The sequence below is a fragment of the Mrakia frigida genome (assembly GCF_051309035.1).
Source record: "Mrakia frigida strain ATCC 22029 unplaced genomic scaffold BDY24scaffold_58, whole genome shotgun sequence".
Classification (NCBI taxonomy): domain Eukaryota; kingdom Fungi; phylum Basidiomycota; class Tremellomycetes; order Cystofilobasidiales; family Mrakiaceae; genus Mrakia; species Mrakia frigida.
This window is the reverse complement of record NW_027481223.1, coordinates 33,056-60,725: the sequence shown is the minus strand read 5'-3', so window position 1 is coordinate 60,725 and position 27,670 is coordinate 33,056. Positions and strand designations below refer to the sequence as shown.

Here is a 27,670-nt window from a genome sequence, read left to right as displayed (position 1 = left end):
TATCTGGTCAAAGAAGAAATCGTGCGTCGTCTTCGCTGACTTCCTTCACTCTACTCTCGCTCTCTTCCCATAGGAAACGGACTCGCTTCACGATGAAGAACGACCGCACGACGCGACGGGAACGAACCAAACCTCTCTTTCTCTCTTCGACTTTTCGCTCGCTCTGCCATATCCTTGCCTTATCCTGCCCTATCCCACTTGCCTTATTTGCCTTATCCCACCCTCCCACCTGCCTTATATTTGCTTGAAGATCGTTGATTTGCGGGTTTCGCTGCGGCTCGATTTTCGTTACAGACTCGTTTCACCTTGCTTTGCATTCGAGGAACATTTCGTCTATTGAATGCTACCTACCGTCCATGTCCTCAACCGAGCCTGGATCTATCCACGCCCCTCTCCTCTTAGCCAAAGCTCGTCTAGAAGAGCTTCTCCCTCTTCTCCATACCTTCAGCCTTCCCTCCTCCCCCGTCATCGATCAAAATGGGCCCGCCAACAGCGAGATTTCATCGTCTGACCTTCCTGGATTGAAGAAGTACGAGAGTGCGGTCAGGAAGGAGATTGAATGGATAGACAAGGTGAGCATGCCATCCTATTTATCATTCCCTATCTCTAAGGGGGTTAAAGATGGGGGAGAGAGGACTCAGAGGAGCAGAAGAAGAGAGGGAGGAAAGCTGATGAGCTCGTTCGTTTCCTTCCCTCCTCCTTTCTTGTCTTCTTTTCTCGTAGATGGTCGCAGCTCCTCCTCCCTCGAACCCTCAAAAAGCAGCACCAGCATCAAATGCTCCTCATCTCCTCGCCCTCTTCGAATCCGCCTATCGAGCTCCCTACCCAGTCATTGGGCTCAATTCGACGTTTCCTCGCCTGGAGGGCAAGCCGACGACCTCTCGAGAGAAGGGCAAGGCGAACCAAGGACCTCTGGTGCCGGACGTCAAGGTGCACGTCGTAGCTGAAGGAGGGAAGGTCTGGATCAGGGTCATCGCGTGAGTCCGAGTTTCATTCCTGTGGTCGTAGCTTCTGAGCTTCGAAGTCGTAGCACTTGGATTGTGCTTCGACGCGTCTTCTGTCTTCTCTCTCTTTTCCATCACCGTTCCGAAGCTGATGGACTTGTGCTCGGTCCCACTGCAGTATCACCAACATCCGTCTACTCTTCGAGTTCTACGAGAGCGATTCCTACATCAACAGCGACTCCTCCTTCTCGGACGACTCGGAAGCTTCCACCTCGTCCATCCCCTTCCCTGGCTTCAACCCTTCTCACCTCCGAACCTCCCTCCACAAAACAGCTCATCAACTCCTCCAAGCCGCCTCTCTTCACTCTCCTCCTCCCAAAATCCAAATCCAATGCCCTCGACTTCGCCCGGACGAAGACGAGGACGGTCGCGTCGGACGAACCGTCACGGAGCTTCGTTCCCTCGGAGTCGAAGTCCTCCTTGATTCTTCCCCTTCCTTCGATGGACCCAGCTTCCAGAATCCTCCTCCCAAAACCAGCCTTTGTCCAACTCGGAACCTCAACCTCGATCTCTCCGTCCTCATCGCTCTCTCGTCCTCCATCGTCCACGACCCTCTCCCTTCGACTGGACTCGCCGAGGGAGTCTACAAACCGCTGATCCGACGGTACAACAAGGACGGAACTCTTCGAGCCGAGGCCGAGGCATCGATAGCCAAGATGGGAGGAACGGACAACTGGAGAGCGTTGACGATACAGCTGGAGAGCGAGATCGAGGCGCCGCTGGTTGACGAGATCACCAAGACGCTGCAGGAGAAGGTGGACGGCGAGGTGGTGTTTTGGACGACGACGGAGGCGAAGGAGAGGTTGAAGATGATTGTGAACAAGCTGGGAGGGGAGAGGGAGAAGAGCAGGGCCGAAGGGATGTTCTGGGTGGAGGAGTTGGGAGAAAAGGAGAACGAAGAGAGAGCGACGCGCTTTTGGAAAACGTCGAGGTACAACGATCGAGTCGGACCCGTTCACCTCGCTCTATCGTCCATTCGCCTATCCTCTCCCTCAGGATCCGCTTCCCCATCCTCTCCACCAACACCTTCGGATCCTCCTCCTCCTTCAACCACGACCTCCTCGTCAACCTACCAAACCCTCAACTCAGCCCTCGCCAACCTCCAAGTCTCCCCCACCGGAACCCTTCCAACTCCCGATGTCCTCCTCGTCGAACCTTTCTCCCATTTGCACCCTTCCCTTATGTACTTCCTCAATCCGACGACGTTCTCCTCCTCCTCCTCCTCCTCCTCCTCCTCCCCATCGACAGCAACCAAACCACCGGCCTCCCTCACTCCTCACACCCTCCGGACGTTACTCTTTGGGCTCGAGAGAGGGATGACCACGCTCAGTGCGAACCGAGCGAGTCTGAAGAGCGTATGGAAGGCGATTGAAGGGAAGGATCCGAGTTTAGGGATCTGGGGAGGCGAGGGAGAGGAGACGAGGAGGGAAGCGGTCGCTTGGGTGGTTGAGCCGAGGTCGTTAGGGGAGTCGATGGTGATGGATTAGATGCGTCGAGAGTTTACTACTACTTGGAGGGATCAGGCAGCTCGTAGACATCGACCCTGCGAGCCACCTTTCGAAAGAAAAGAACATTGGGCGCGACGCGTCGTGATCGTTCTACAAAAAGAGAGGAGAGAGAATGGTTCAGATCAGAAACGCAAGAAGAGACTCGACAGAGAGGAGACCTTTCTAGTAGGGGTCACACATCGTTCTGAAAGCTCTGGGAAGCCCTTTCCCAGGACAGGAAAGGAGAGTCATGAACTTTGACCCCCCTTGCTCCGTTCCTTCCTTTCCTCCTCCACTTTGGTCATCTGGTTTTCTTTTCCTGGCTTCACGGTACTCTTCTTTGCCCCTCCAACCATCACCAACTACCCTTCCTTCCCTTCTCCCTTCTCCCTTCAGACCCACTTTTCCTCTTCTATAAAAATCTGGTGAGCCTTAGTTAGAGAGATGGTATCGAGAGAGTCGGCAATGACGATGAGAGCTTCGAGCTCATCTAGAAGGGGAGGGAAGGCGATGGACCTCGCTCCCTGTCTTCCTCCTTCTGATGAACATTTTTGGCTGACCGATCTGATCTGCTCTCTCTCCTCTCCGACCTCCACTGCTCTCATCAAGTCGCCAACCATGTCCTCCTCTCCTCCCAGCAGCAACCACCCGATCCACGATCTTCGCCATCTCTCTCCTCCCTCGGACTCGTTGCTCTCCCAGCTTCGAAACAGTCTGGGAGGCAAGGAATGGATCGGAGAGGTTGGATCTGAATGGAGATATCAAAAGAGCTTGCCTACGATGCTCTTGTACTCGGAGGAAGGTTTGAGGTTGTACGAGAAGTGAGTGATCCCATCTCGATCCATCCTGAAAAGCGAACGTTGAGCTCGATCTCGATCTCGCTTCCCTCCTCTCCCTCGGACCTCTCTCCCGGCTCGCACGTTTGCTGAACTTTTATTTTTTCTCGCTTTGCTCATTTCGCTAAGGATCACCCTCGACTGCCCTTCCTACTACCTCTACCCTCTCGAACTCTCCCTCCTCCAGAAACACTCGAACGAGATCGTTTCCCAGCTCTTCCCTCTTCAGCCCACCTCGGCGGACGAGGACGAGTCCTCCAAGAACGATCAGCAGCATGCTCGACGACCTCCCGTCGCTCGATGGAGAGTCGGAGATTGGGGAGGAGAGACGGTTGGGAAGCACAACGGAGGAGTGAACGGAGAGGAAGGCTACGATAACTCTGGAGGAGGGAGAGGGAGGAGGGAGGACGAGATGCATCGTGATGCGTCCATCAACGAGAAACGAGCTGGGTCGGGTCAGTTGGAGGGTGTAGTGCTCGAGTTGGGTGCTGGGAGCTTGGGGAAGACGAGGTGAGTTCGATAGGTTCATTGTCGTTATCTCCTTCCAGCCCTGAGATATCTAATCTCATCGGTTCCACGCGGGCTGATCACGTCTTTCCCTCACCTTTTCTTTCCCTCGTTTCAGCCATCTCCTCAAAGCTCTCGCCTCTCGACCCTCCGTCACCAACAAATCTTCCTCCTCCACTCCTCCTTCCATCGTCTCCTACCTCGCTTTGGATCTCGACGGAAACGAACTCGAACGAACCCTCTCCGACGTCGACGCGACTCTTCGACCCGAACTCGAGAAGGGAGGAGTCCAGACCGGAGGTGTCTGGGGGACCTTCGATGCTGGTCTCGAATGGTGTCGATCTGGAGGTCTCTTGGAGTCGTTCAACGGATCTACTCCCTCGTCGGATCAACGCTCCTCGTCTTGCGAAACCAAACGCTCGACCTGCTCTTCATCGGACGATCACGACAACTCCTCCACCATGTCCTCCTCTCCTCCTCAAGGCCTCGAACCTTCCCTTCCTCCCTCTCCTCCTTCTTCCCTCCCCAACCCTTCCTACACCCATCGAGCCGCTTCTCCTCCTACCGCCAATGGACCCTCCTCCTCCTCCTCAGCCTCGACGGACCCAACTCCTCCCACCCACTTCCTCTTCCTCGGATCCTCCCTCGGAAACTTCCCTCGGGAAGCAGCTCCCTCCTTCCTCAAGTCCCTCCCTCTCCGACCTGGATCGGGAGACACCCTCCTTCTCGGTCTCGACCACAGGAACGATCCCAAGACGATCGAGAGGGCGTACAACGACGAGGCTGGAGTCACGAAGAAGTGGGCGAACGAGATGTGGCGAGGCGTCGAGAGGTTGACGGGCAAGGCGGAGGGAGAGCTGGGAGACGAGTGGGAGTACACGGGGAGGTACAACGTGAAGGAGGGAAGGCACGAGGCTTACTTTAGAGCGAAGGAGGATACGAAGTTGGTCGTTCCTGCTGGAGAGGGAGAGGAGGAGATGGTCGTGGATTTTGTGGAGGGAGAGCTTGTGAGTTCGAGTCTCGAACGCTCGATCTTATCTCTTCGACTGACTTTCTGTGCTTTCTTTTGTACCAGCTCAACATCGAATGGAGCACCAAGGTTCGTCTTGACTTCCTGTCGCGTCTCACGAGACTTCCAAAGCTAAACTCGACGCGTCTTTTCTTCTCTCCTTTCAAATCGCTTCCCGTCATCAGTACTCCTACGCCGAGTCCTCTACCCTCTTCGCCCAATCCAACCTGCGAGTCATCTCCGAATACACCGATCCCGCCAATCCTCTCTACTCGCTCTGGCTCCTCGAACGACCTCCCTTCCAATTCGACTCCCTCACTCCTCTCGTACCCGTCGCGGCTCCTTCGCCTTCTCCCCTCCACGCGATTTCGCTCTCATCGAGGGTCGGCGTGGACGGAGGGAAGTACGGAACGCCCAGTGTGCAAGAGTGGGAGACGTTGTGGTCGTTCTGGGACACCATCACGTTGGGAATGGTTAGCGAGGAGATGCTGCATCAGAAGCCGATCGATTTGAGGCACAAGAGTGAGTTTGATTTCTCTATTTAATCAGGTTTGTCTCGAGTGTGACTGACGAGATTCGCTCTCCCTCCAGACCTCTTCTACCTCGGGCACATCCCTGCCTTCCTCGTTCGTCGCTCTCCTCTTCTTCGACCGGGCGCCAACTGGCTAACGCCTACTCTTTTCCTTCTTCTTTTCCAGGACATCTTCCTCTCCAAGTTCTTGAAGGAGAAGCATACCGAACCAGAGCACTTCAAGGTCCGTCGTGCTTCCCATTCTCATCGCTCTGCTTCCACTGACCTTTGTCTTTCCGCTCTCCAGGACATTTTCGAACGAGGAATCGATCCCAACGTCGATGATCCTACTCAGATTCACGTGAGCATCAGCATTTCGTTCTCTCTCGGCTTACTCTCGTTCGCCGCTGACGAGGTCGTGTTTCGTCTTCTTTCAGTCTCACTCGGCTACCCCAGAGAAGGACGAGGACTGGCCTGTTCTCTCCGAGATCCTTCAGTTCCGAGATCGAGTTCGACAACGTCTTCTCTCAATCTACGACGACGTCGCCAGCGGGAAGAGGGAGATGACCCGTCGACTGGGACGCGTCCTCTTCGTTCGTCTCACTGTTCCTTTTCGTCTCGTCGAAGTCAATTCTGACTTTTTGCTCTCGTTTCTACAGATGACCTACGAACACGAGGCCATGCACGCCGAGACGCTGCTCTACATGCTTCTTCAGTCGCCCAACACCCTCCCTCCTCCAGGCTTCGCTGCCCCCGACTTCTCTCACCTCTCGACCCTCTGGTCAGCTCAGCAGCAACGAGACGCTCTCGAACCTTCCACCATCACCTTTGGGCCTCTCACCATCGATCTCGGTCACCACGATCTCGAAGCGGAGGACGAGGAGGCTGGAGGGGAGTGGGAACGAGGAGTTGGGCATGAGTTCGGATGGGATAACGAGCATGGGAGGACGAGGGTTGAGGTTGGGAAGGTTACGTTCGAGAGGAAGGGAGTTACGAACGGAGAGTATAGGGAGTTTTTGCAGAAGAACGGAGGGAAGACGATCCCTGGGAGTTGGATCGAGACGGACGGGGATATCAAAGTGAGCTCGACGACGACGCGTCTCTCCTTCTAATTGAGCTGAACCGACTGTCTCTTGTCGTCTCTCCAGGTCAAAACTCTCTACGGACCTATCGACTTCTCTCTCGCTCAGCACTGGCCGTTGATGGCTTCGTACGATGAACTCAACGCCTTCGCCAAATCGAAAGGAGGTCGTCTTCCCTCCGAGTCGGAGCTTCGAGCTTGGTTGGACGTTGTGGAGGAGGGAGATCGAGTTGATTGGGAGGGAAGCAACGTTGGAGTGAAGAACTGGCATCCTGTTCCGTGAGTCTCCTATCGGAACGTCGCGTCTTCGTCTTCTCATCGTCTTCGCGTCTTCCTTCTTTTCGACGAAGCTGACCTTCATGTTCCTTCGTTCCCATCGACAGTGCTCAACTCTCCCACGTTGGATCTAACGGCAAGGTCATCCCGGGTCACAACGGAGGAGTTTGGGAGTGGACCTCGACTGCCTTCGACGGATTCCCTTCGTTCGTGACTTCCGAGCTTTACCCTGGCTACTCGACGGATTTCTTCGATGATTCGCATCAGGTTGTGGTCAGTCTATCTTTCTTACCTCTTTCACCATCTCATCCGCTCACACTCCCTTTCGATCTTGTTCGTTTCCAGCTCGGAGGATCGTTCGCTACGATCCCTCGAATCGCGTCGAGACGAACGATTCGAAACTTCTACCAGTCAGTTGAAGCTCCTCTTTTATTTCACACTTCAATCCATCTCGCTGACGCGTGTCTCCGTCTTTCGTATGATCTCAGGCACAACTATCCCTTCGCTTGGGTCGGAGGTCGAGTCGTTTACGACGCTTAAGGAGAGAGGGAGATTCGTCGTTGCTCTTTCCCATTCGTTCCGTTCTTTTGTACATCATCGCTCTTTTACTTCGCTCCTTTCCTTCACTATGCCTCTCGTTTTGTATGGACATCTTGTGTTTTTGTAAAATCCGGGAGCAGAGAAGGAAAGAGCAGCGAGAGAAGTTCGGAGCTTCAATCTCGATTCTCGTTTCGATCTTTCCCTTCTAGTTCTGCTGCCAACGACAATCATCGCCCCCAGTCTCGACGGTGAACTTACTTCGCACACATTCTCGTCAGCATGGCCGCTCCTGTGACTTTCAGAACTTCGTTGGATCTGAAGGTGGTGATGAGGGTGAGGAGGGAGGACGAAGGGATTGAGGGAGGAGATAGAGAGGGAGGTGAGAGAGGTGGTGAGGAAGTTGATTATTTTTCGAGTTGGTTTAGATATATACTGTGTTTTTTGGGGATTTTTGGGAGGCGCGAGGAGCAGGAAGCAAGGAAAAGATGCGAACGGATCGCCCTCGACAGGACGCGTCTTGCTCGTTTGTTTTCGTTCGAAAATTCTCCGAGCGATCACTCGGAATCCCAGAAGCACCCCTCTAACTCCCTGATCTACATACAGACGTGAAGATCTCGTTCAAAAGAGAGCGTCGAGGTCCCTTTTTTTTCCCTTTCAAAGGACGCGACCTCTCTTAGTCCTCTCTGCTCTCGAAAAAAAGACAACAACTCCCGTCGCTCCACTTTCCCTCCTCCCCTCAACTTCCACCTCGTCATTCAAGCGACCCCCCTCAAGACTCCCCATCCACCTTCACCTCTCCCTCCTTCGCCATGAGCTCAGGCGTGCCTCCTCCTGAAGTCTACTTTGCGGATGATTTCGATCCCTATTCCCTCAAGGTCGCTCAGCTAAGGTCGGTTCGAGGAATCCCTTCCCTTCCCCTCCTCCTTCCTTCCTTCCTTCGCTACCACCTTCCCAGGATCGCTTCATCTTCGCTCTTTCCGCCATCCATGCTAACCGTACATCGTTGCTTTGATTGACGTCTTCAGGAACATCCTCCTTCAACATTCTCGAGCTCTACCTTCGAACGCAAAGAAGGCTGAACTCGTCGCCGAGTTCATTGCTGGCGTCCTTCCTCTCAAACAAGCGATCCTCAAGGCTCAATCCAAAGTCAAGAGCTCGTCGGCTGGGATTACGATCATGGGAGAGCCTCATTTGGATGAACCAGTGGTAAGTAGACCTCTGCCTCGAGGAGGAAGGAGGGGCGGGAAGGAAGGAAACAAGTTCGAAGCTGACCTCCTTCTTCTCTGTTTTTCCAGTCTCCTGTTCGACGAAGGAAGAGTCGACAGTCCCTCGCCGCTCAAGCTCAAGCTCAGGAAGAAGCTGAAGATGGACAGGATGAAGATCCTGCTCAGGAAGAGGTGAGCACAAGAGGTCCTTGAAGCCAAACGACGAAGCTGACCTCTACCCTGCCGCTTCCTTCCCTCTCCCTCTTCCTCAGCCTCCCAAAGCCAAACGCTCCTCTCGACGCTCCTCAGCTCTCCCCTCAGGCCCTTCATCCCTCGCCGTTCCAGGATCAGGCAAGACGATCCGTCGAACTAGGTCTCGAGATGTCCTCCCTCAACCTCCCCAACAGGTCGAGGAGGAGAGCGAACCCGAGGACGATGTCATCGTCGCTGTTCCGTCGCCTTCGCCACCCCCTCCGGCTACTGAAGAGGAGAAACCCAAGAAGAAGCATAGGGAGAGTGCTAAGGTGAGTTTCTATCTCGTCCCTGAGCTTATCGCGTTGAACCTTTGGTCCGATCGCTGACGTTTCTCGGTCGCGTTCTTTCCTCCAGCACCCTGCCTTCGTCGATGTCGAGGAGAAGGAAGGATTCTCGGACTACAACCCTTTCCAGAGTGGAGGAGAGTCGCCGGATCAGAAGAGGGAGAAGAAGTTGAGGAGGAAGGTACGTTTCTTCATCCACCTTACTCAAACTCGAACCTCAAGCTGACCCCTCCCTCCTCCCTTCCTCTCCTCAGTCCTCCCTCGGCGTCGGTTCCGCCTCCGCCTTTACCTCTACCTCCAAACGACGTCAATCCGAGCTCCCTCAAGCCTCGTCTTCTCGAACCACCGGCGGAATGTCCTCCTCCTTCTCCATCCCCAACCTAGGAGGCTTCCGATCTCCCGAATCCTCTCCCGTCAGCACTCCCGTCAAAGCCGACCCTCCTCTCGCCGACACTTCGTTCAAGAACAAGGGACGGAAGTCTCTCCCCGCTGGGTTGACCGCTCAGAGGTTTATGCCTGACGTCGAGAGCTTGCAGACGCCTCCGAGCGAGTGGAAGGAGGCTCAGAGGAGTGCGTCGAGCTCAGGGAAGAAGAAGGAGGTGAAGACGGAGAGGGAGAGGTCGTTGGAGTCGGGGGATGGAGAGTTGTTGATGGTTGAGGATTCGGACGAGGGTAGAGAGGCGACTGGAGCTGGAGAGGTGGCGCAGGAGGAGAAGGAGGACGAGAACGCTGGCTTCGTCAAGCACAACAACGTGGTCTCGAAGAAGCTCTCGAACCTGGATCCCTCGACCTCCTCACCAGCGAAAACTCCCTCCTCCTCGTCGTCGGCTCTCGTCCCTTCCAAGCTCAACAAGAAGAAGTCCGCCTCCTCCTCGGCTCTCACCCTTCGACCCAAATCCTCTACTTCCTCCGTCGTCAAAACCTCCTCGGTCGTCCTCCCGTCCCTCGGAGCTCTTCTCTCTCTCTTCCTCTACCTCCTCCAATGGACCTCCAAATCCGCCTCCTTGGGATTCTGCGACCCAAACTCCAACACCAACTCCATCCTCCTCTCCCGTCAACAAGCCCTCGCTTCCGCTCGACTCTGCATCGAACGACACGCATCCGGAGAGGAGGACGTCGCTCCTTACGGAGACGGAGCAGTTTGCGACGCGTCGGCTCTCCCTCTCCTCCCTTCCTTCATCCCCACTCCTACCACCTGCACGCCTTGCCCGAACCATGGAATTTGCGCCGCTGGAACGTTCGTCGGATGCGACAAAGAGTACATCCTCAAGCCCAACTTGGTCGAGAGCTTGGTGTCGATGATCCCAGGAGCGGAGGGAGCGTTGCAGGTGATGAACGGAGTGCCTGGATTGGGGAGTGTGGCTTTCCCTCCTTCGTGCGTTCCCGACAACGAGAAGAGGAAGCTGGTCGGAGGGATGGCGAGAGCGATTGAAGGGGAGTTGGCGAAGGAGAGGGGGAGGGGAGTTTGCGAGATGGGAAGGAACAGGGATGGCGAGGAGGAGGAGTTTGGAGTTGGGGAGATTAGGTTGAGGGAGGAGTTCTTGGAGAGGAAGGATGTGAGTTCGAGGTTTTGTTCCTCGCTCAATAGACTGAAGGTCAGAAACTGACGCGTCTTCGGTACTTTTTTTTTTTTCAGCCTTCGTTCTCGTTGGCTCAGTTCCTCGAGATCTTCAACATCGCCGTCAAGGACCTCGTCGAGCACGGAGATATCGCTTCTGGTGTTGACTCAGAGTACGTCTCTTCTTTCATCCTGAAGACGAGAGATCCGCCGAGCTGACCTTCGTCCTCCCTCCTCTCCTCTTCCTCTTCAGTGGACAACGCTGGCTCGCAGCTCATCGAGGAGAGATGGGACTCGTGTGTCAAGCTCGAGTTGGAACCAAGGAAGCTTTGCACGCCAACAAGTCTACTTTGAGCGGTGAGCCCGAGTCTTCTCTTCCTCTTGCCTTTCCTTCTCTGTTTGACCCTCTCACGTCGTGCGGGAGATGAGTTTCGACTTGACAGCTGAAATGTGTTGTGGTTGTTTGGCTTTTCTTCGCGTCGTCTTCTACAGGGATCGGAGTTACTCTCGTCGCCATCCTCGTCGCTAGGTCGAAGCTCAACTCGAGCATGGAGGAGAGCAAGAAGGTCAAGGAGCTCGTCCAGGTCGCGTTGACGAAGCTTCGAGAGCAGGTGAGTCGATCTCTTCCTCTTCCTCCTTCCTCTTCTTCGTATGTCCCTACTGACTCTCGTCCCTCTTACTCCTCTGCTCGTACTATCGCAGGAACGAGTCCACTACCTCGACCCTGTCCAGGCTTCGGACCCCTTCATCGCTCCCGCTCAGCTTCGAGATCTCGTCCTTGCCAACGAACCCTCCTCCGTTCGTCAAAGGCTCTGGAAGAAGGTCGGAGCTATCGTCGAGGGTAACTCGAACGTTGCTACGAGGGAAGCTGAGGTCCGAGGAGAGGTTCATTCAGTTTGGGAGTGGAAGGGGGTTTCTCTCGCCTGATTCGTTTCGACGCGTCGATCTCTTTTCTTCCTCCCGATCTTTCCTTCCCAAATCTCTTACTTATAATCTCGTCTCTCCCCTTTCGATCTAATGCTCTCAGCTATCTGCCCAGAAACGAACTAGAACAGCAAATCTTCGAGGCGCAGGAACGGTGTCGGCGCGTCTTCCAACCTCAAACGAGCTTGCAGGGGTCGGCCGCTTGCCTTCGTTCCTTCGTCAGTTCTTCTCTCCCTCTCTTCCTTTTGCTCCGCGGTCTTCTCTCTTGCATCCAGGGGGGCCTCAGATGACGGTTTTATCGCTCTCTCTCTTCGTCTCCTTCTTCATTCAAGCAGGAAAGGGTGGGCGGAGTGCATGCTTTGGAGAGGGGGACGGAGAAGGTCAAGAAGGTGGTGAGGCTCTTGCCCCTGCCTGTCACTTTTGTTCCTTTTCCCAAAGATCCTTCCAAAAACAATCCTTGCCCTCCAACCACAACGACCCACCCACCCTCTTTCTCTCTTTTTTCTCCCCGCCCCGACGAAGACAAGAAAATCATCCGATCCCCACCTCCTCCTCGCTCCTTCATCGCCCTCGAACCAAGCAAACACCCGCCGATCTTTTCTCCTTCGTCGGCTCCAGTCTCTCGACCTTCCTTAAAAACAGCGTCCCTTCTCATCTCATTTCGCCCCAACTCTCGACCTTCTTCTCTTTTTCTCCCCCTCGCCCTGCCCTCTCGACCTCGACCGCCAACAACCTCACCTCCTTCACCTTCGCCTTCACACGCTGGAATGTCTTACTACGAGCGATCAGTCGACGCTCTGGACAGCTTCGGGCACCAGCTTCTCAGTCCTCCACCTTCCGTCGATTCGGCTGTCGAAGAGGGAGTGGACGACGACGAGTACGACCTGATTTCTCTTCGAAGTGAGTCTCTACTCCTCCCCACTCCCACTCATTCTCTCCTCGAGCGAACCTCCTTCTCAATTCTGGCTCGAATGAAACGAAACGGCCTACTGATCCCACCTTCTCTTCTTCTCTCCGCTCTCCTTCGCGTCGTGATTCTCATTTTTCTAGGCTCACAATGCTCTCAGTATTTCGACTACGACTACGATGGAAGACTTCTTCAGAACGTCAACAACACCTACCTTCTTCCCGTACGCTCTACTTTCTCTCTCTCTCCTCCCCTCCATCCCCAACCGATTTTTCCGAAACCAAACTCGTGTGACGTTGGTCTCCTGACTCCCTCGTTGACTCTCCCTATCTCCTCCCTCCCCTCAAACCTTCTCTATCTGCAGGCAGACTCTCAGGAGATGGATCGGTGAGCTCGAAACATCGCACTCCGCTTCGTCTGTCTGCCCTCGAAGTCGCCCTGACGCGCTCGTCTTCGCCGTTTGTTTTCCTCCTTCGTAAGGCTGAGTGCTCAACACCAGATGCTCTTCGTGAGGAACAGCTCTCTGTTCGTTGGACCTCTCGACGAGGCTCTGGAGGAAGCGAGGGTCAAGAACTATGGAGTACCCACCGTCCTCGATGTGGGTTGCGGAGGAGGTATGTTCAAGCGAAGTGAAGGCGAAGAAGCAGTTGAGGCGAAGAAGTGAAAGCTCATCGTCTTGTTTACTTTCTTGGGACCTTCAAAGGAGACTGGGTTATCGATCTCGCTCGTCAGGTTCGTTTCTCTGGAAAGAACGGAAGAGACGTCGAGCTCTTCGTTTCCGCTGACCTTGTTCGTCGCGTGTTTTCAGTTTCCCTACGCCATCTGTCTTGGAACCGACATCGTCCCCGTCCAAAGGAGTGAGACCTACGTACCTGAGTAAGTTTTCGTTCTCTCCTCTGCTTTCCTTCGAGATCTCGAGAGCTGACCTCTTCTTCGTCGCGTCGATCAGAAACTGCTCGTTTGAGCTCGTCGACGTCGACCTCCCTCTCCCTTGGCCTGAGAACTCGTTCGATATCGTGAGCTACTTTTCCTTCGCTTCTAGCTCTCTGCCTCGCATCTGACTCTCTCTCGTACAGATCCACATGCGAGACATCAACCAGGGGATCACCAACTACGACTCCCTTGTCGCTCGTCTCTGTCAAATCCTTCGACCCGGAGGTTCGTCCTTTGCCTCGTCTTCTCGTCTTCGTTCATGTCTGACTCAACTCTCTCTTCCTTTTTCATATATTCAGGGCTCATCTTGCTGGCAGAACCAGAGATCACCATATGGTCTGCAGCTTCAGATCACGAAGTCCCTTACGTGTTCGTCTCTTTTTGCGTCGTGTCCTCTTCGTCTCGCTTTCTCTTACTGACTCCTTTGTGCTTCCCAACCTCCTCTTCCACAGTCTCGAGCTCTACTGGAGGACCGTTCGAAACGCTCTTCGACGTCGAGGTGTCGACCCAGATCTCCCTCTCCATCTCTACCCGGCCCTCCTTCGAACCGGCGCTCTTCAAGCCCTCCACCACGACGAGCTCGGAATCCCTTGCTCGACTTACTTCACCAGTGGCGAGTCCACTATTCCTGACCTCGGTTTGTCCCACCTTCGGACGAGAATGAACGAAACTCATCCCGAATCCCTGATTCTACTTTCCCTTCGAACAGACGCGACGCTCCAGCAGACTGGCGAGCTCAACTCTCGTTGCCTCGACGAGTTCATCACTTCCTCGAAGACGCTTCTGCTCTCGACAGGGATGTCGAGGGACGAGGTTGCCCTCCTTCAGTTCCAGGTTCGGGACGAGCTCAGTAAGGAGGACGCTCGTTTCTTCCAGAGGTGAGCTCGACGTTCGTCCTCTGCTCGTCTTCGACTCGAAACTGACCGCTGGTGGCTTCTTTTATCACTCAAGATGGTTCCACTGCTGGGGAAGGAAGCCATCCTGGTGATGCTCTTCTCTCTCTCTCTCGTTCGACTCAAACCCAAAGCAAAACGAACAGCACGTCTCACATCGCGTCGCGTCTCGAAAACATCTCCCTTTTTTTCGGTTCATCTCGTCCTCGTTCTTTTCGATTTCTCTGTTTCTCCCTCTTGCTTGTTTGTTATCTTACATACACATCATCTCGTCGTTCTCTTCTCGGTTTCATCTCATCGCTCGTTCACTTTTTGGAACGGTAGAGACTTCTCTGCCCCTTTTCTCGTTCACTTTCGATCTCTTTCCTTCTTCTCCGTCGTTTGCTGCCCACACCTTTCTCTTCTCGTGCTTCTATGTGAATAGACAGACTGCAGTTCGTTCCCCATCTCGCCCATCTCGACCGTGTCTCGCTCTTTCTCTGGTTCGCTTTTGCTTTCGTCGCTCTCTTCGATTTGGTCCTCCTTCTTTACAATGGCGTTGGAATTCTGCTTTTCCTTTGAATCCTGTATTACAATGAACCGCTCTCTCTTAATTCTTACAGTCCTCTCGAAGTCTGGAACGAAGCGAGCTGCCTTGCGAATTGCTTTTTCGACGCGTCGCTCGTCGACGCTAATCGCTTGCTCTTTCCTTCTCGTCGCTCTACCATTAAACAGCTCAGAGCGAAAGATGAGACTTCATTCAAATGGCGTCTGCCGACATCAAATCGCAACGACGACAAGGGCACAGAAATCGAGACGCGTCCTTTTCTGTTTGGGGCGAGGCGCGGGAGAGAAAAATCTTCTCCTCGGCGCCGTGCTGCGTTTCCCTACCTTTTTTTTTTTTTTCCTGATCTCAGGTTTGAGACCTTATCCTTAGACTCTTCTGGTCGTCGAGAGGAGGAGGACGAACTGCTGAGGACGTTTATCTGAGAGCAAAACGAGGTCAGCAACCGACGCGACGAGCGCGAGCTTTCTTGTCGAGCCGACGGTCACGAGAAGGTCGAACGAGATCTATAGAAACGTCGTAAAGCCCTACACGCTAATAGTCTTAAAGCAGTTGAATCCTCCAGCTCCAGTACTAACGACAGCCCCTGGGATTTGGGGAAGGAACTTGACCTCCTTGCAGTCGTCCTGGTGATGCTCGAACAGAAGCTGCGAAGGAACGTCCAGCTCCTCTCCCTCTCCCGCCTCGTCCTCGTCCTGCTCGACCGAGAGATCCCAAAGAGTGACAGTTCCCTCAGCGACGGCGGCGGCGAAGATGGAGGTTTCGGTAGGGTGCCAGGAGACGGAGGTGATGGGGGATTTGTGCCAGTTGAATTCGGCGACGGGGGAGGGAGTAGGTCCAGCAGCTCTGTTTCGGTCGAAGGAAAACAGTCAGGGACGAGTTCTCGAAGGAGAGAAGAAGAGGAAGATCGAAACTCACCCCTTGAAGTTCCTCAGATCCCAAACCTTCAACGCTCCCTCGTCTCCTCCAGAAACCAACAGGTATCCCGTTCCCTTGTTCCAACTGATCACGTTCACGTCTCCCTCGTGAGCTCCCTCCAGCCCAACGACGTTCTTCCTGCCCTTCTGCCTCACATCCCAAATCCTGATACTCCTATCCGCCGAACAACTGGCGAAGACCGTCCTCTCGCTCGGACTCCACTGCAGGTCCTCGACGGAATCGGTGTGACCGGTAAAGCTCTTCTCTCCCGTCACCCACCCGCTCTCCGTGCTCGTCGTGAGGTAGATCTTGGAGTGAACGTCTCCGGTAACGAGTCGAAGACCTTCTCCGGGGGTGGTAGCTCCAGCCCAATCGAGAGCGTAACCCTCGGCTCGACCGTGGTTGGTGATGGTGTGGACGGGTCGTTTGGAGGAGGGAGGAAGAACGTAGCCTGGGACGTCGAGAGCTTCGATGAGAGGACGAACGTCGAAGATGTGGACGGAACCGGTGTCGGACATGGAGGCGGTGTGGTAGGGGACGTTGACGGGAGGGAGGGAGGAGGTGTTGAGAGGAAGAGGTTGGGCTCGAATTCGGTTGACGGTTCCAACGTGAGGGATGGATCGGTACTCGAGGAAGGCATCGTCGTCGACGTCATCGGATCCTTCGGACTCGGCGTCGGATTCGTCTGAGGGAAGACAAAGGTCAGAAGAGAGCGAGGAGGAAGAAACGCGACGGAGGAGGAGGTTCGAGCTCACCATCGTCGTGCTGAGTTCGGTGCATACCTCCCATCTTCATAACGAGAACCTCGTTGTTGGCAGAGTTATCGGCTTGGGTTCCTGCAAGTTTAAAAACATAGAGACAAAGAGGGGAGTCAAAATTGAGCTCGAGACGCGACGAAGAAGCGAAGGCGAAGGGAAAAAACGAACCAGTAACGACGTAGGCAGTGTGAGGGAATTTCCTCCTCTCGTCTCCGAGCGAGTCCTGAGAGACGAACAGGAGAAGATACTGGTTGGTCAGCTTTCCGAGAGAAAGAGTTAGGAAGATCAAAGGGAAGCTCACCCTGAGGACGTCGAAGGAAAGGCAAGGCCACTGAACGTTCATTCGGTGAAGCATCATGTAGACAGACTGATCAGGCTCGAGGATCTCGTCCTTCTCGAGGGGACGAGAAGTACGAAGGTAGGGCTCGGGAGCTGCCTCGACGGGATCCTCATCCTCGACGGCCTGGTCGACGTGCATGTCTGAAAAGAAGAAGAGGGAGGGAAGGGAGGAGGAAGGGAGGAGCAAAGGTCAGCGTTCGAGCTCACCTCCAGCTGCTTCCTTTCCAAAATCTCGCAGAAAAGTCGCTCACGATCTTCATCTCCATCATCTGAGCTGTCCTCGTCATCATCGTCAATGATCTCTCCCTCTGAGGACTCGTCGTCCTCGACGCCTTCGAGCTCTCCCATTCCTTCCTCGTTCGTCGCTCCTCCTCCCGCAGCTGAAGGACGGCTTCCCTCGCCGAAAGCGACAGTCTTTTTGGGTTGGGAAGAGGAAGGACCGGGAGAAGATCTTCGCTTGGTAGGTGCCATGACTGTAGGAAAGAGGTGGGGGGTGGTGGTTTGGGAGAAGGAAGCGTAGAATTTGGATTGGAGGCGGAGTCCTCGAGCTCGAAGGTTTCTTTCGACCTCCTCCCTTCCTCCCTCTCCTCCAACCCTCACCCACTCCACTACTCAAGGAGCACAGGAACCTCTCCCTTCTACTCTCTTTCCACTTCCCTCCCTAAAACAACCACCAAAAAGGTCCCCAGAGCAGCTCGTTCGGCTTCAACTTTCTCGAGCTCCTCACCTCTCGCTCCCCTCCCTCCCTCCCTCCAAAATGTCTTCCCACTCTCACCGAGCTACTACAAAGACTGCCAACAAGGCTTTCAAGTCAGGACACGCTTCCAAGGGATCCCTCAAGCAGAAGGCCAAAGGTCGTCTCCCAGGAAAGGACTCGTCGACTTCTCACCTCTCCTCGGCTCAAACCAAGCTCGCGAGGAGGAACACCACAAAGCAGCTTCAGCAACAGAAGCGAGCTGCCATCGTCCAGGAGGCTAGACTCTTCCAAGGTCGAGGAGGAGTCCCTAGAATCGTCTGTGTGATCGAGCTCGGAGACGGAACCGATGCTAGGAGGTGTGTGAAGGAGCTCGCTGGAGTGTTGGGAGAGGAGGCTGAAGGAGTCGAGGTCGACGGAAAGGGTGTTGTGAACGTCAAGTGAGTCCTCTGCCGCTAGCTATTTTGATCTCGAGTGAAGGAGGAGCTCAGTACTTAGCTTCATACGCTCGAATCTACTAGAGCTGACCCTCTTCCCGCCCTCGTTTCTGTTTCCTCAGCGCTTCGCGTTTCAAAACCTCCCTCCAGTTCCTCATCCCTCCCGCTCGTGATCTTTACACCATCCTCGACTGCACCAAGGCCGCCGATTACGTCGTCTTCCTTCTCTCGGACGAGACGGACGTTTCCGAATGGGGAGATACCCTTCTCAGGTGTCTTCAAGGACAGGGAGTCGGGGAAGTCGTCGCAATCGTTCAGGTTCGTCTCGCTCTTCTTTCTCGAGGTTCCACATCACCTTGCCCTGGTTCATCATCCGAGAAGACTCTTTTTCGATACTTTCCCGTGTTGGTGATTTCAGGAAGCTGACTCTTGCTCTTCTTTGGTTCGCTCCAGTCGCCCAACCCAACCTCCCCTCCCACTCCTCCTCCTTCAGCAACCCTCAAATCTCTCCTCTCCTTCATCCGATACTTCTTCCCCACCCAGGAGAAGGTTTTCAACACCTCCATCTCCTCCGACGCGTCGGTCGCTCTTCGTCATCTCTGCGAGGGAACTCCCAAGGACGTTTCGTGGCGAGCTGGTCGAGCTTGGGTCGTCAACGAGGGACCTTTGGGCTGGGTCGAGGATAAGGAGGCTGAGGAGGGAAAGGGAACTCTCGTCGTGCAAGGATTCATTCGAGGAGGAAGGTTGAGTGCCGATAGGTTGGTGCATCTGCAAAACTTTGGTGATTTCCAGGTCGAGAAGGTTCGTTCTCCGCTCCTCGTCTTCTCGTCGCGTCGACCTCTTCCTTTCTTATCCTTTCCCGAAGCTGACGATTCCTCCACTTCGTAAATCCGACTCTTTCTTCTCCAGATCATCTCCGCTCCTGTCGCTACCGCTGCCTCTCACCGTGCCGCGTCGACTTCGATGTCGGGAACTGCTTCCACTCCCACCGTTCTCTCCGCTCGAAACCCTACCACCTCCGACACCCTCATCTCCCTGAACGATCCCGACTACATGGAGAACGAGCAAACCTGGCCTACCGAGGAGGAGATGGCTTCCGCACCCGCTGCTTCTGGATCGATGGGACCTCCTCAGAGCACGTCCTCGCTCTCGAAGAAGAAAACCGTGCCCAAGGGAACGAGTTCGTACCAGGCCGCTTGGATCGTCGACGACGAGGAGGAGAAGGCCGAGGGAGAGGATGACGACGACAGTGAGGATGGGATGTCGGTTGACGGCGGGTTGGAGGCGAGGGATGGACCTGAGGGACTCGAGGGTTTGGACGGGAAGGACGAGGGAGAGGAAGAAGAGGAGGAGGAGGTTGAGCTCGAGAGTCGGTTGGGTGAGAGTGACAGGTTCGAGGATTTGGACAACGAGGAGGAGGAGGAGCAGTGAGTCTTTCTTTCTCATAATCACGATCTTGTCGAACTCGACGCGTCGCGTCTCCCTCCCCTTTGCTGACTCCTGCCCATCTCTTCCCTTTCCCACTTTCGGTCTTTCTTTTCTTTCAAGACTCGAGAACTACCGACAATCCCGTCAGAACCTCGACCGAACCGATCTCGCCTTCCCCGACGAGGTCGACACTCCCAAACACATCCCCGCCTCGACTCGATTCGCTCGATTCCGTGGCCTCAAGAGCTTCAGGACCTCGCCTTGGGATCCTTATGAGAACCTTCCCGTCGACTACGCCAAGATCTTCGGATTCGAGGATTACGACAAGACTGGAAGGCGAGTGCTGAGGGAGGGAAAGGAGGTTGGAGTCGAGGTGAGTCTTCGAACTGTTCGTTTTTGACCGCTCGAACTTCCAAGCTGAACTCTTCCTTGCCTTCGTTTTCCTCGGTTTCTTTCAGGTCGGAACTCGAGTCGAGGTCCACATCAAGAACGTCCCCAAGGAGGTCTACGAGTCGCAGAACCCTTCCCTGCCTTTCTTCATGTTTGGACTCTTCGAGCACGAGCACAAGCAGTCCGTTCTTCACTTCGTCGTTCAGAGGAACACCGAGTACGAGGAGCCCGTCAAGTCCAAGGTTCGTTCCTTTCCTCTTCTTCGTTCTTCTCTTCTCTTCACGGCGCACGAAACCTGACTCTCCTTCCCTTCTCGTTCTCGTTTTCGCACCTCCAGGACGCGCTGATCCTTTGCGTCGGACCTCGACGATACCGAATCAACCCCATCTACTCCCAACACACTCGAGGAGGAGGAAAGGGAGCCAACAACGTCCACAAGTCCGAGAGGTTCTTGCGAGCTGGAACCGCCACCGTCGCGACCGTCTACGGACCCATCGTCTTCGGAAACCAGCCTTGTTTGCTTCTCAAGGAGACTTCTGATCCTCTTGGTGAGTTTTCGTTCCCTCTGGGTTTCTTCAGGCCACTTCGAAGACGAAGAAGATGAACCGTCGAGCCTGACGCGTCGATGCCACTCGTTCTCGTTCTCTCCTCCAGCTCCCATCCTCGTCGCTCAGGGAAGCTTCCTCAACGCCGATACCAAGAGGATCATCGCCAAGCGAATTATCCTCACTGGTCACCCTTTCAAGGTCCACAAGAAGACCGCTACCATCCGATTCATGTTCTTCAACCCAGGTTCGTTTCTGTTTCCTCTCTCCCTTCCTCGAGACGCGTCTGACTCGTCCCGTCTTTCTTCTTTCCCACATCTTGTTCTCGCCACCAACAGAGGACGTCCTCTACTTCTCTCCCGTCCAGATGCACACCAAGTACGGTCGAACCGGTCACATCGCAGAGTCGCTCGGAACACACGGTTACTTCAAGGCTCACTTCGACAACGTCATCAACCAGATGTGAGTGCTTTTCTGAGCCTTACAGTTTGCCTGTCGACCTCTTTACTGACCCTTCTCGTTCTTCCGACCCTCCTTCGCCTCAGGGATACCGTCTGCATGTCTCTGTTCGTCCCACCCCTCTTATCTTCTCCCTTTTCGTTCCTCGAGCTGACCTTCGACTCCTTCTTTCACCACAGGTACAAACGAACCTACCCCAAATGGAGCGAACCTTTCGTCGCCCCTACGGCTGGATCGATCGTCGACATGGAGGAGGACGAGGAGATGGACGCTTGATTCTGAGCTCGACTTTCGACGTGTTTAGATTCTTTGGGTTTGCTTTCGGTGTCGGTCTCACGGTCTGTTTGGATGCATATGTTTCCGCCTTTTTTTTCTCACACTTGCTCGTACTTGCAGATCGTGGAAGCAGCAAAGAAGGAAGACAGCCCTTCGCTTTCGTGAGACGAAGAGAAGACGCGTCGAGAAGGTCGATTGATCCTCGAGAGAGAGCCCCAAAAAATCTACACGCATCCCGTCTCGAGCGATTTGACGATCTCAGCCCACTTCCCAGCTTCGAACAGCATCATTCCACCTCTCTGATCGAGTCCGAACTCGAGCGGGTCGTCTGCTTTTCGAGGAGGGGCGGAGAGGAATGGGAAGGTGATTTGGTGGAGGGCGTGCTGTTGAGGAAGAGAGACGAACGAAGGAGGAGAAGAAGAAAAGGGCAGGAAGAGACAGTCAACTTCGGTCTCAAGAAGAGATGGAGCAAAGGAATAGGAAAAGGAGAAAGAAGAGAGAAAGAGAAGCTCGAGACTCACCCTGGCAAGCAACGAATCCTCGGGATGGAAAGGCAGCGGTCCTCCATCGTTCAACAGCAACGCATCCTCTCCGTCCACCTGCATGTCATCTGCACCCGCGCCAGCAGCCTTGGTAGCCTTCGCCTTGTTGGCCTTCTTCTTCTTGTTCTTGGACGACGCGTTGCCCGACTGGACGGAGAACGTGGGAGCGACGTAGAGTTTCGAGAGGAGGAGGTAGTGGGTGAAGGCGTAGGATGTGTTGCCCTGAGCGAGGAACGAAACACAAAGGGGGTGGAGGGATCAGTTTGTGTGTGTGTAGAGAGAGGGAGAGGCGAAGAGGGAAAGGGAGGATGGGAAGGGAGGGGAAGGAGAAAGGACGTCGAGCTCGAGCTCACCTTCGCGGAAGCAGCAGCGATTTCCTCCCCGAGCATTCGATACAGAGGAGGCTGAGTCTGAACGGGCATGTTGATGAGCCTCTCGGAGATCAGGAGTCCGATTCGAGGGGTAGGAGTTGTCGTTGTGGTAGTAGAGGGTGCGGCGAGAACGGTGGAGAGAAGAGCGTGAAGGGGTTTGTTCTTGCTCGACTGCTTGATGAGGTGAGCGATCAGGGTCTTTCCTGCTGGGATGGCCTGTCAAAAACGCCAAAACGATCCGAAGGTTGGTCAGTTTCTCTATCTCTGCGAAAGAGGGAACCCCCAGCGACGAGACGAGACGACTACCTTCAACTCGTCCAACCCAACGACGCTCAAAAAGCTAAACGGATCGCTCTCCTCCCCGTCCACCTTGATACAACTCCCCACGCCGTCCTTCTCGCATCGTTCCAACACGACCTCCGCGATCTCGTGGAGGTTGAAGAGGTCCGAGTCCGAGTGGAGGAGGGAGCGAAGGAGTCGTTTGAGAGCGATGAGGTCGACGTCCAGGGAAGGAGGGAAGAAGTCGAACTCGACGTTGATCAAGGAAGGAGTGGAGGAGGAGGAAGATCCTCCGTCAGAGTTGTCCGAATCGGACTCGGCGATGTCGGAGGAAGGAGCTTTGGTGGTGGATTTGCGTTTGGCCATTTTGAGAGAGAAGGAGGGAGAGGGAGTTGGGAGGAAGGGAGGAGGCGAGAAGCTCATTTTGGGATTCTTGCGAGAAAACTTCCTTGACGAGCGACAGAGACCGTAAAGAAGAGTCCATGCTCGTAAATCGTAACAGTCGTGAGTAACTTAAAAAAATGCGAAAGAGGCCTAAGTCCGTCCAAACGACGACGGCACGGGAGGAGGCATTTTCCTCCTGATGCTCGTCGTCGTCGTCGTTTTCCCCTCCTCCCCTCCCCCTCTACCAGGAACCACCAAACCCCCCTCTAAAGCTTCCGGCGACGAAGATCTAAACCTATCCCTTCCGTCACCCAGACTCAACCCTCTCAGATCCACTTCCTTCGCCGTCGTCGACTCGAAGCTCTCCGACGTGGGAGCCTTCGGTCTCTGCCACCCCGTCGACGTCTTAGGTTTCGGTTTCGGTCTCGCAGCGAGCGGAGGCGGAGGAGTGTTCGTCGGGGACGGTCCCGGGAGGGTTGTTCGAACAGGCGGAGGGAGAACGACGCGATTGGGATTCGGAGGAGGTGGGAGCGGGTTGTTGGTTGAGTTCCACGAAGGGGAAGGTTTCTCCTTGTTGTTGAGGGAAGAGGAAGAGGAGCGAGAGGAGGAGGAGGAGTAGAGCGGTGGGCGTGGTGCTGAGAGGGAAGATGGGGAGCCGAGAGGAGGAGTGGTTTTCTCGTTGGCGAGGGCGATGAGTTGACCTTGTTGGACTTGATCTTGCTCGAGTCCTCCGACGACTTCTCCTCCCGTCGAGTAGATCTTGCCTCGTTCGTCTCGCATCTTGGTTTTGATGTAGCCTGAAAGAGAGCGATAAAGACCAAAGGATCAGCTCTAGGATAACGGAACAGCGAGTCAAATCGAACGAGGACAAAGAGACGCGTCGGTCAAAACTCACCTTTCCCAGCTCCCGTCACCAAAGCCCTCCTTCCCACCCCCCTCGCATCAAAGAACGCAGCCGACACGTTCCTCACCGACCCTCCCACCTCAGCAGAAGCCGACCCAGCCTCCTCTCCGTACTTGTGACTGATCGACTTGGTCGAGTTCTCCGCCGCCGAGCCCAGCACCGTCTCGTACGACGATCCAAACGACGTGTAGAGCACATCTCCAGCGAGGAGCAATCTCGAAAAGAGAGGTCTCTTGGAGATCTCGAGATCGTTCCTCGCCGTGGGGGAGGTGGAGAGGTAGGAGGGTTTGTAGGGGACGGGAGGAGGAGGTTTCTTGCCCGAGGAGGAGGTGGGAGCGGAGGTTTGGGCGGTGGTGTAGGAATCGTTGCTGAAGACGGAAGCGTTGTCGTCGAAGGAGATGAGGGAGTCGTTGTTGGTCTTCTCGTGAGACGGGGAGGAAGGAGGTGGGGAGCGAGTCGAGTCGAAGGAGCTGTGAGAGGATTTCCGTTGCGCTTTTTGTTCTCGAGCGTAGGTCAGAGCTTTGACGGATCCTTCGTGACCGTGCTCGACGGCAAACTCCATCCCTTTTTGGATGTTTCGATTGATGAAGCCGGTGCCCTTGAAAAGGGAAGAGGGGAAGAGAAGTTGGTGAGCGTCGCGTCGTCCGTGAGTTCGAACTGGGACGCGTCTCTCAGCTGCCGTACCTTCGCGACTGTAGATCGAACGGCGAGTGTTGATTTGCTGCAGAGAAGAAGAGAATCAAAGTATCAGCGTCCTGGAAACAGGAAAGATACCAAAAAGGCGATAGAGAAAAAGAGGAAGAGGAGAGAAGGTCCAACTCACTTCACAACTCTCAAGTTCGCCTTGGTCCTATCGCTCACCACCACCGGTTCCGCCAACGGGACCGTTCTCTCCACGTACCTCTCCGAAGCCTTGGTCATCTTTGTAGAAAGAAGACTAGCTCCCTTCAACATCTTTCCTCTGCAAAAAAACGCAAAACAAAACACGCTCCCTCGGTCAGCTCGTCGGCTTCCTCCCCTCTCCCCGTCCCTCCTCGTTCATTTCGTCGACTGACCCCAAGTTCGCCGCCCCTCTCAACATCCAATCGTCCATCTCCCCCTTGGGCACCTCGGTCACGACCACCCTGTTGGTCCCATCTACCGTCCTCCCGTTCAGATCGACCAAGACCGGTCCTTGTCCTCCCTTCGAATCATCCACGAGATCGAGTCCGCTCGCGTCCATCTCTCCTATGACGGCTCCTGTGTCGTCGTCGATGAGTAAGATCTTGTTCTTGAGTTCTGAAGCAGGAGGGTTGTGGGTTATCAAGGTGAGGTATTGGGTGAGGAGCGTGAGGAGGGTCGTTTGATCGAGTTCGTCCGAGGGGGAGGAGGGGAAGGGGAGCGTTAGAAGCATCGAGGTTGAGTTACTACTGGAGGTCTTGGAGGAGGAAGGAGGGAGGGTGTAGGTGTTTAAGGAAGGAGAGTGGGAGATGGTGAGATGAGGGAGGAGGCGGTAGTGCTGTAGCGAACGAAACGAAGGGAAGGTCAGCTCGACGAAGAAGTGGAATCGAGCTCATCATGCCATCCTCTCTTCGTCCCTCAGAGACAGAGCCCAACTCACAAAATCTCCTACAGTCAACAGCAGCACCTTCTCCTCCTTCGACCCATCGAACCGAGTAGAATCCAACGTCGAGAGTCTGTTCCCAAACCCCCAAAAAAACGAAGAAAGAAAGAAAAGAAAGTGAGCTCGACGGAGAAAGATCGCAGATTCCGATTCGATTCGACTTGAACGTACGTGAGAGGACCATGGGCTAGAGGAAGATGAGCCGAGTCTTCTTCTTCTTCGATCCGAGAGACGGACGCGGAAGGGAGCTTGAGAAGGATGGGCATGCAGCAGCTCTGGGAGAGAGAGGAAACGAGAAAAGGGAAGGGCAGGTGGAGGTTAGGAGTTTGGGAGAGCAATCGAGGGCCAAGGAACGCGATGAGCGAGGGAAAGCCCCGAGGCTGTGATGTATTATTTTCGAGATTTTCAGCAGAGAACGAAAGTAGATGATTCTAAGGTAAACGTCGCCTTGAAATTTGATCCCGAACCTGATGGTCGAAAAAGAGCGAGTCGTCGTCGTGGTCGTTCGTTCCCTTCTTTTCATTCGCTCCGTCAAAAATCAGCTCTTCGTCTCGTCCTCGAAGCGACCACTAGTAACAAGCTGAAACCTCTCGTCAACCCGCTCAGGACTAGAAAGACGTTCGCTTGGTCTACAAACTCTAACGAAAGCGTTCCTCAGCTCGAAAAGCGAGGTTCAAAAGTTCCGACGCGTCGAGATCTCACGACGCGTCTCTCTCTCTCTTCCCTCAAACTCCAAAAAAGTACCATCCCGTATCAAGGCTTATCGCTTGGACTCAACCTCCTCCCTTCCCACCCCCAAGTGCTTCCGACCCAGCCTCCATACGTCTCCTTCCTCAACTCCATCTCCTTCCACTCCTTCTCCTCCTCCTTCCAAAGAATCCCCCCAACCTTCTTCCCACCCTCCAGAGTAAGCACCTCCTCCACCCTCCCTCCCTTCTCCTTCACCTCCTTCGTCACCCCCCAAACACCCTCCTCTCCCTCCCCTCCGCGTTCCCTCTCGTCCGCCTCGAACGGTCCCTTCTCCTCGCCTTCCTCCACCCGTCGGCGCCGCTCGCACGTTTTCTTCCATCGCGCAGCGTAGAGGTCTTGGCGTTTGGTGTACTTGTACTTTTCGGATCGGACCCGGGCGGCGGCGCAGAGGAGGACGAGCGAAGGAGGGATCGGAGTGGATTCTCGGGCGCGACCTTCGCGGAGGGTGGTGTGCGCTAGGGAGAGGTGGTGGAGGAAGAGGGGGGCTGGAAACGAGGACGGGGTGAGGAGAGAGATAAGGAGTCAGGGGAAGGAAGAGAACGAGGACGGGTTTGGGAAAAGAGGAACGAAACGAAACGAGAGCAAGCAAGCACTCACAGTTGACCTCCTCCTGCAAAGCTTTATCGGTCGGTCGGCTGTCCGCTCTGGTCTTGTACTGGATCACCTTGAACGCTTCGTTCTGTTCCTGTTCCCGTCGGGCGATCATCATGGACATGTGGATCGGTTGGGGTTTGATTCGAGGGAGGGCGGCTGAAAAGAAGAAGAGGAGAGGAGAGGGAGAGACGCGTTAGTTTTTTTTTGAGTGGGTGCGAGGAAGGAAAGGGGTTTGGTAGTAGGGTTTGGGATTCGCAGGAGAGAAGAGGATATTTTTGTTGGGAGTTTTTGATATACGAAGGGCGAAGGGGAGGAAGGAAGAGAGAAACGAACTGTGAAGACGCGTCGGGTGCATGATCGAACCCGTCAACGTTCCTCCGTACGGACGAGCCCAGGGGATGGGACCACCAGACTAGAGGAGAGAAACGAAGGAAGGATCAGCCTCGAGCTTCGAACGAGCGAAAAATCTGCCCAAAAAAGCGAGCTTCGAGCTCGACGACTCACAGGCTTGACCCGATCCCTCTCCTTTTGCAACGCCAACCCTTTCGCATCCTGCTGGAACAGAACCTTGTCCCTCAACCTCTCGAGATACTTGCCCTCTCCCTTCTCTCTTGATCGCTTCAGAAGTTCCAGAGTCTATAAACAACGAAACGCAAAAGACGAAACGAGGTGAGCTCAACCATCTCTTTCTCGCTCGTCTCGTCGTTCTCTCTCTCTCTCTCACGTACCTCCCACCCAAACTGAATCCTCCCCTCCATCGTACCATCCCTCCTATCCCCCCAGAAGCCCATCTCCCTACTGGTTCTGTTACTATTCTTGACATGATCTCTCAACACCCTCCCACTACTGTTCCTTCCTTGACGGTTCCCAAACTCTCTAAACAAGCCTCTAATCAACGTCCACTTGATTACTCTCCTGTGCTCCTCCGTCCGGAACTTTGCGTCGAGCTGATCAGGGACAGGTCGAGGGACGACCTTGCGAGCTTTAGGGTTGGGTCTTCGTGGTGGGACGTAGGCTAGATCGAGAGCGAGTTGATCCGAGGCGGACAAGGGAGGAGGGCAGGGAGGGAAGGGAGTGTGGTTCAGGAGCGTTTCGAGCAAGGGAGTAGGGAGGAAGGTGGAACGAGAGGCGAGGAGACTTCGAGTGGGAGAAGGAGGGGTAGGTGGGGGTTTGGGAGCAAAGTAGGAACGTAAAGGGGGAGGGTGGATATGAGGGAAGTAGGTCGAGGCGATCGACATGGTCGTT

At 54.8% G+C, this 27,670-nt stretch overlaps 9 protein-coding genes across 9 annotated transcripts; 5 read left to right on the top strand and 4 right to left on the bottom strand.

The window, feature by feature from the left end:
* Positions 1 to 356: 356 nt before the first annotated feature.
* On the top strand, positions 357 to 2,491 carry BDY24DRAFT_372797 (uncharacterized protein; the record flags this gene model as incomplete). The annotated part of the gene is made up of 3 exons (XM_076638219.1): positions 357 to 572; positions 724 to 977; positions 1,123 to 2,491. The coding sequence occupies 3 exons, from the start codon at positions 357 to 359 to the stop codon at positions 2,489 to 2,491; spliced, it is 1,839 nt and encodes a 612-aa protein (XP_076492127.1).
* Positions 2,492 to 3,109: 618 nt separating this feature from the next.
* Positions 3,110 to 7,251, top strand: BDY24DRAFT_419326 (uncharacterized protein; the record flags this gene model as incomplete). The annotated part of the gene is made up of 14 exons (XM_076643963.1): positions 3,110 to 3,312; positions 3,457 to 3,837; positions 3,953 to 4,841; positions 4,910 to 4,933; positions 5,029 to 5,365; positions 5,435 to 5,469; positions 5,542 to 5,598; positions 5,662 to 5,715; positions 5,792 to 5,947; positions 6,014 to 6,433; positions 6,503 to 6,714; positions 6,819 to 6,984; positions 7,057 to 7,121; positions 7,200 to 7,251. The coding sequence occupies 14 exons, from the start codon at positions 3,110 to 3,112 to the stop codon at positions 7,249 to 7,251; spliced, it is 3,051 nt and encodes a 1,016-aa protein (XP_076492126.1).
* A 724-nt stretch (positions 7,252 to 7,975) lies between these two features.
* BDY24DRAFT_404900 (Man1-Src1p-C-terminal domain-containing protein) lies at positions 7,976 to 11,658 on the top strand. Its single transcript, XM_076642569.1, has 10 exons — positions 7,976 to 8,140; positions 8,277 to 8,457; positions 8,547 to 8,648; positions 8,729 to 8,980; positions 9,066 to 9,176; positions 9,250 to 10,551; positions 10,632 to 10,726; positions 10,807 to 10,910; positions 11,046 to 11,164; positions 11,256 to 11,658. The coding sequence occupies exons 1-10, from the start codon at positions 8,061 to 8,063 to the stop codon at positions 11,478 to 11,480; spliced, it is 2,571 nt and encodes an 856-aa protein (XP_076492125.1). The 5' UTR covers positions 7,976 to 8,060; the 3' UTR covers positions 11,481 to 11,658.
* Positions 11,659 to 12,224: 566 nt separating this feature from the next.
* BDY24DRAFT_445300 (class I SAM-dependent methyltransferase) lies at positions 12,225 to 14,417 on the top strand. The gene is made up of 12 exons (XM_076644908.1): positions 12,225 to 12,377; positions 12,528 to 12,607; positions 12,749 to 12,771; positions 12,865 to 12,998; positions 13,088 to 13,116; positions 13,193 to 13,260; positions 13,334 to 13,400; positions 13,461 to 13,542; positions 13,617 to 13,686; positions 13,770 to 13,927; positions 14,027 to 14,195; positions 14,269 to 14,417. The coding sequence occupies exons 1-12, from the start codon at positions 12,245 to 12,247 to the stop codon at positions 14,303 to 14,305; spliced, it is 1,050 nt and encodes a 349-aa protein (XP_076492124.1). The 5' UTR covers positions 12,225 to 12,244; the 3' UTR covers positions 14,306 to 14,417.
* Positions 14,418 to 15,281: 864 nt separating this feature from the next.
* Positions 15,282 to 16,908, bottom strand: BDY24DRAFT_345829 (WD40-repeat-containing domain protein; the record flags this gene model as incomplete). The annotated part of the gene is made up of 5 exons (XM_076637614.1): positions 15,282 to 15,600; positions 15,673 to 16,357; positions 16,428 to 16,508; positions 16,599 to 16,653; positions 16,732 to 16,908. The coding sequence occupies 5 exons, from the start codon at positions 16,906 to 16,908 to the stop codon at positions 15,282 to 15,284; spliced, it is 1,317 nt and encodes a 438-aa protein (XP_076492123.1).
* A 423-nt stretch (positions 16,909 to 17,331) lies between these two features.
* On the top strand, positions 17,332 to 21,099 carry TSR1 (small subunit rRNA maturation protein TSR1). The gene is made up of 11 exons (XM_076642568.1): positions 17,332 to 17,903; positions 18,023 to 18,218; positions 18,354 to 18,701; positions 18,810 to 19,327; positions 19,449 to 19,701; positions 19,787 to 19,960; positions 20,056 to 20,266; positions 20,373 to 20,510; positions 20,602 to 20,725; positions 20,809 to 20,829; positions 20,902 to 21,099. Exons 1-11 carry the CDS (start codon positions 17,527 to 17,529, stop codon positions 20,996 to 20,998), a joined length of 2,457 nt encoding a protein of 818 aa, XP_076492122.1. The 5' UTR covers positions 17,332 to 17,526; the 3' UTR covers positions 20,999 to 21,099.
* Positions 21,100 to 21,222: 123 nt separating this feature from the next.
* Positions 21,223 to 22,556, bottom strand: BCP1 (protein-transporting protein BCP1; the record flags this gene model as incomplete). Its single annotated transcript, XM_076643962.1, has 4 exons — positions 21,223 to 21,381; positions 21,520 to 21,762; positions 21,894 to 22,127; positions 22,218 to 22,556. The coding sequence occupies 4 exons, from the start codon at positions 22,554 to 22,556 to the stop codon at positions 21,223 to 21,225; spliced, it is 975 nt and encodes a 324-aa protein (XP_076492121.1).
* A 101-nt stretch (positions 22,557 to 22,657) lies between these two features.
* On the bottom strand, positions 22,658 to 25,397 carry BDY24DRAFT_445296 (uncharacterized protein). The gene is made up of 7 exons (XM_076644907.1): positions 25,253 to 25,397; positions 25,079 to 25,154; positions 24,534 to 24,976; positions 24,302 to 24,439; positions 24,163 to 24,199; positions 23,470 to 24,076; positions 22,658 to 23,371 (listed from the first exon to the last, which is right to left on the bottom strand). The coding sequence occupies exons 1-7, from the start codon at positions 25,345 to 25,347 to the stop codon at positions 22,725 to 22,727; spliced, it is 2,043 nt and encodes a 680-aa protein (XP_076492120.1). The 5' UTR covers positions 25,348 to 25,397; the 3' UTR covers positions 22,658 to 22,724.
* Positions 25,398 to 25,804: 407 nt separating this feature from the next.
* On the bottom strand, positions 25,805 to 27,669 carry BDY24DRAFT_404887 (uncharacterized protein). Its single transcript, XM_076642567.1, has 5 exons — positions 27,154 to 27,669; positions 26,930 to 27,061; positions 26,759 to 26,837; positions 26,429 to 26,581; positions 25,805 to 26,316 (listed from the first exon to the last, which is right to left on the bottom strand). The coding sequence occupies exons 1-5, from the start codon at positions 27,661 to 27,663 to the stop codon at positions 25,835 to 25,837; spliced, it is 1,356 nt and encodes a 451-aa protein (XP_076492119.1). The 5' UTR covers positions 27,664 to 27,669; the 3' UTR covers positions 25,805 to 25,834.
* Between the last annotated feature and the right edge of the window lies 1 nt (position 27,670).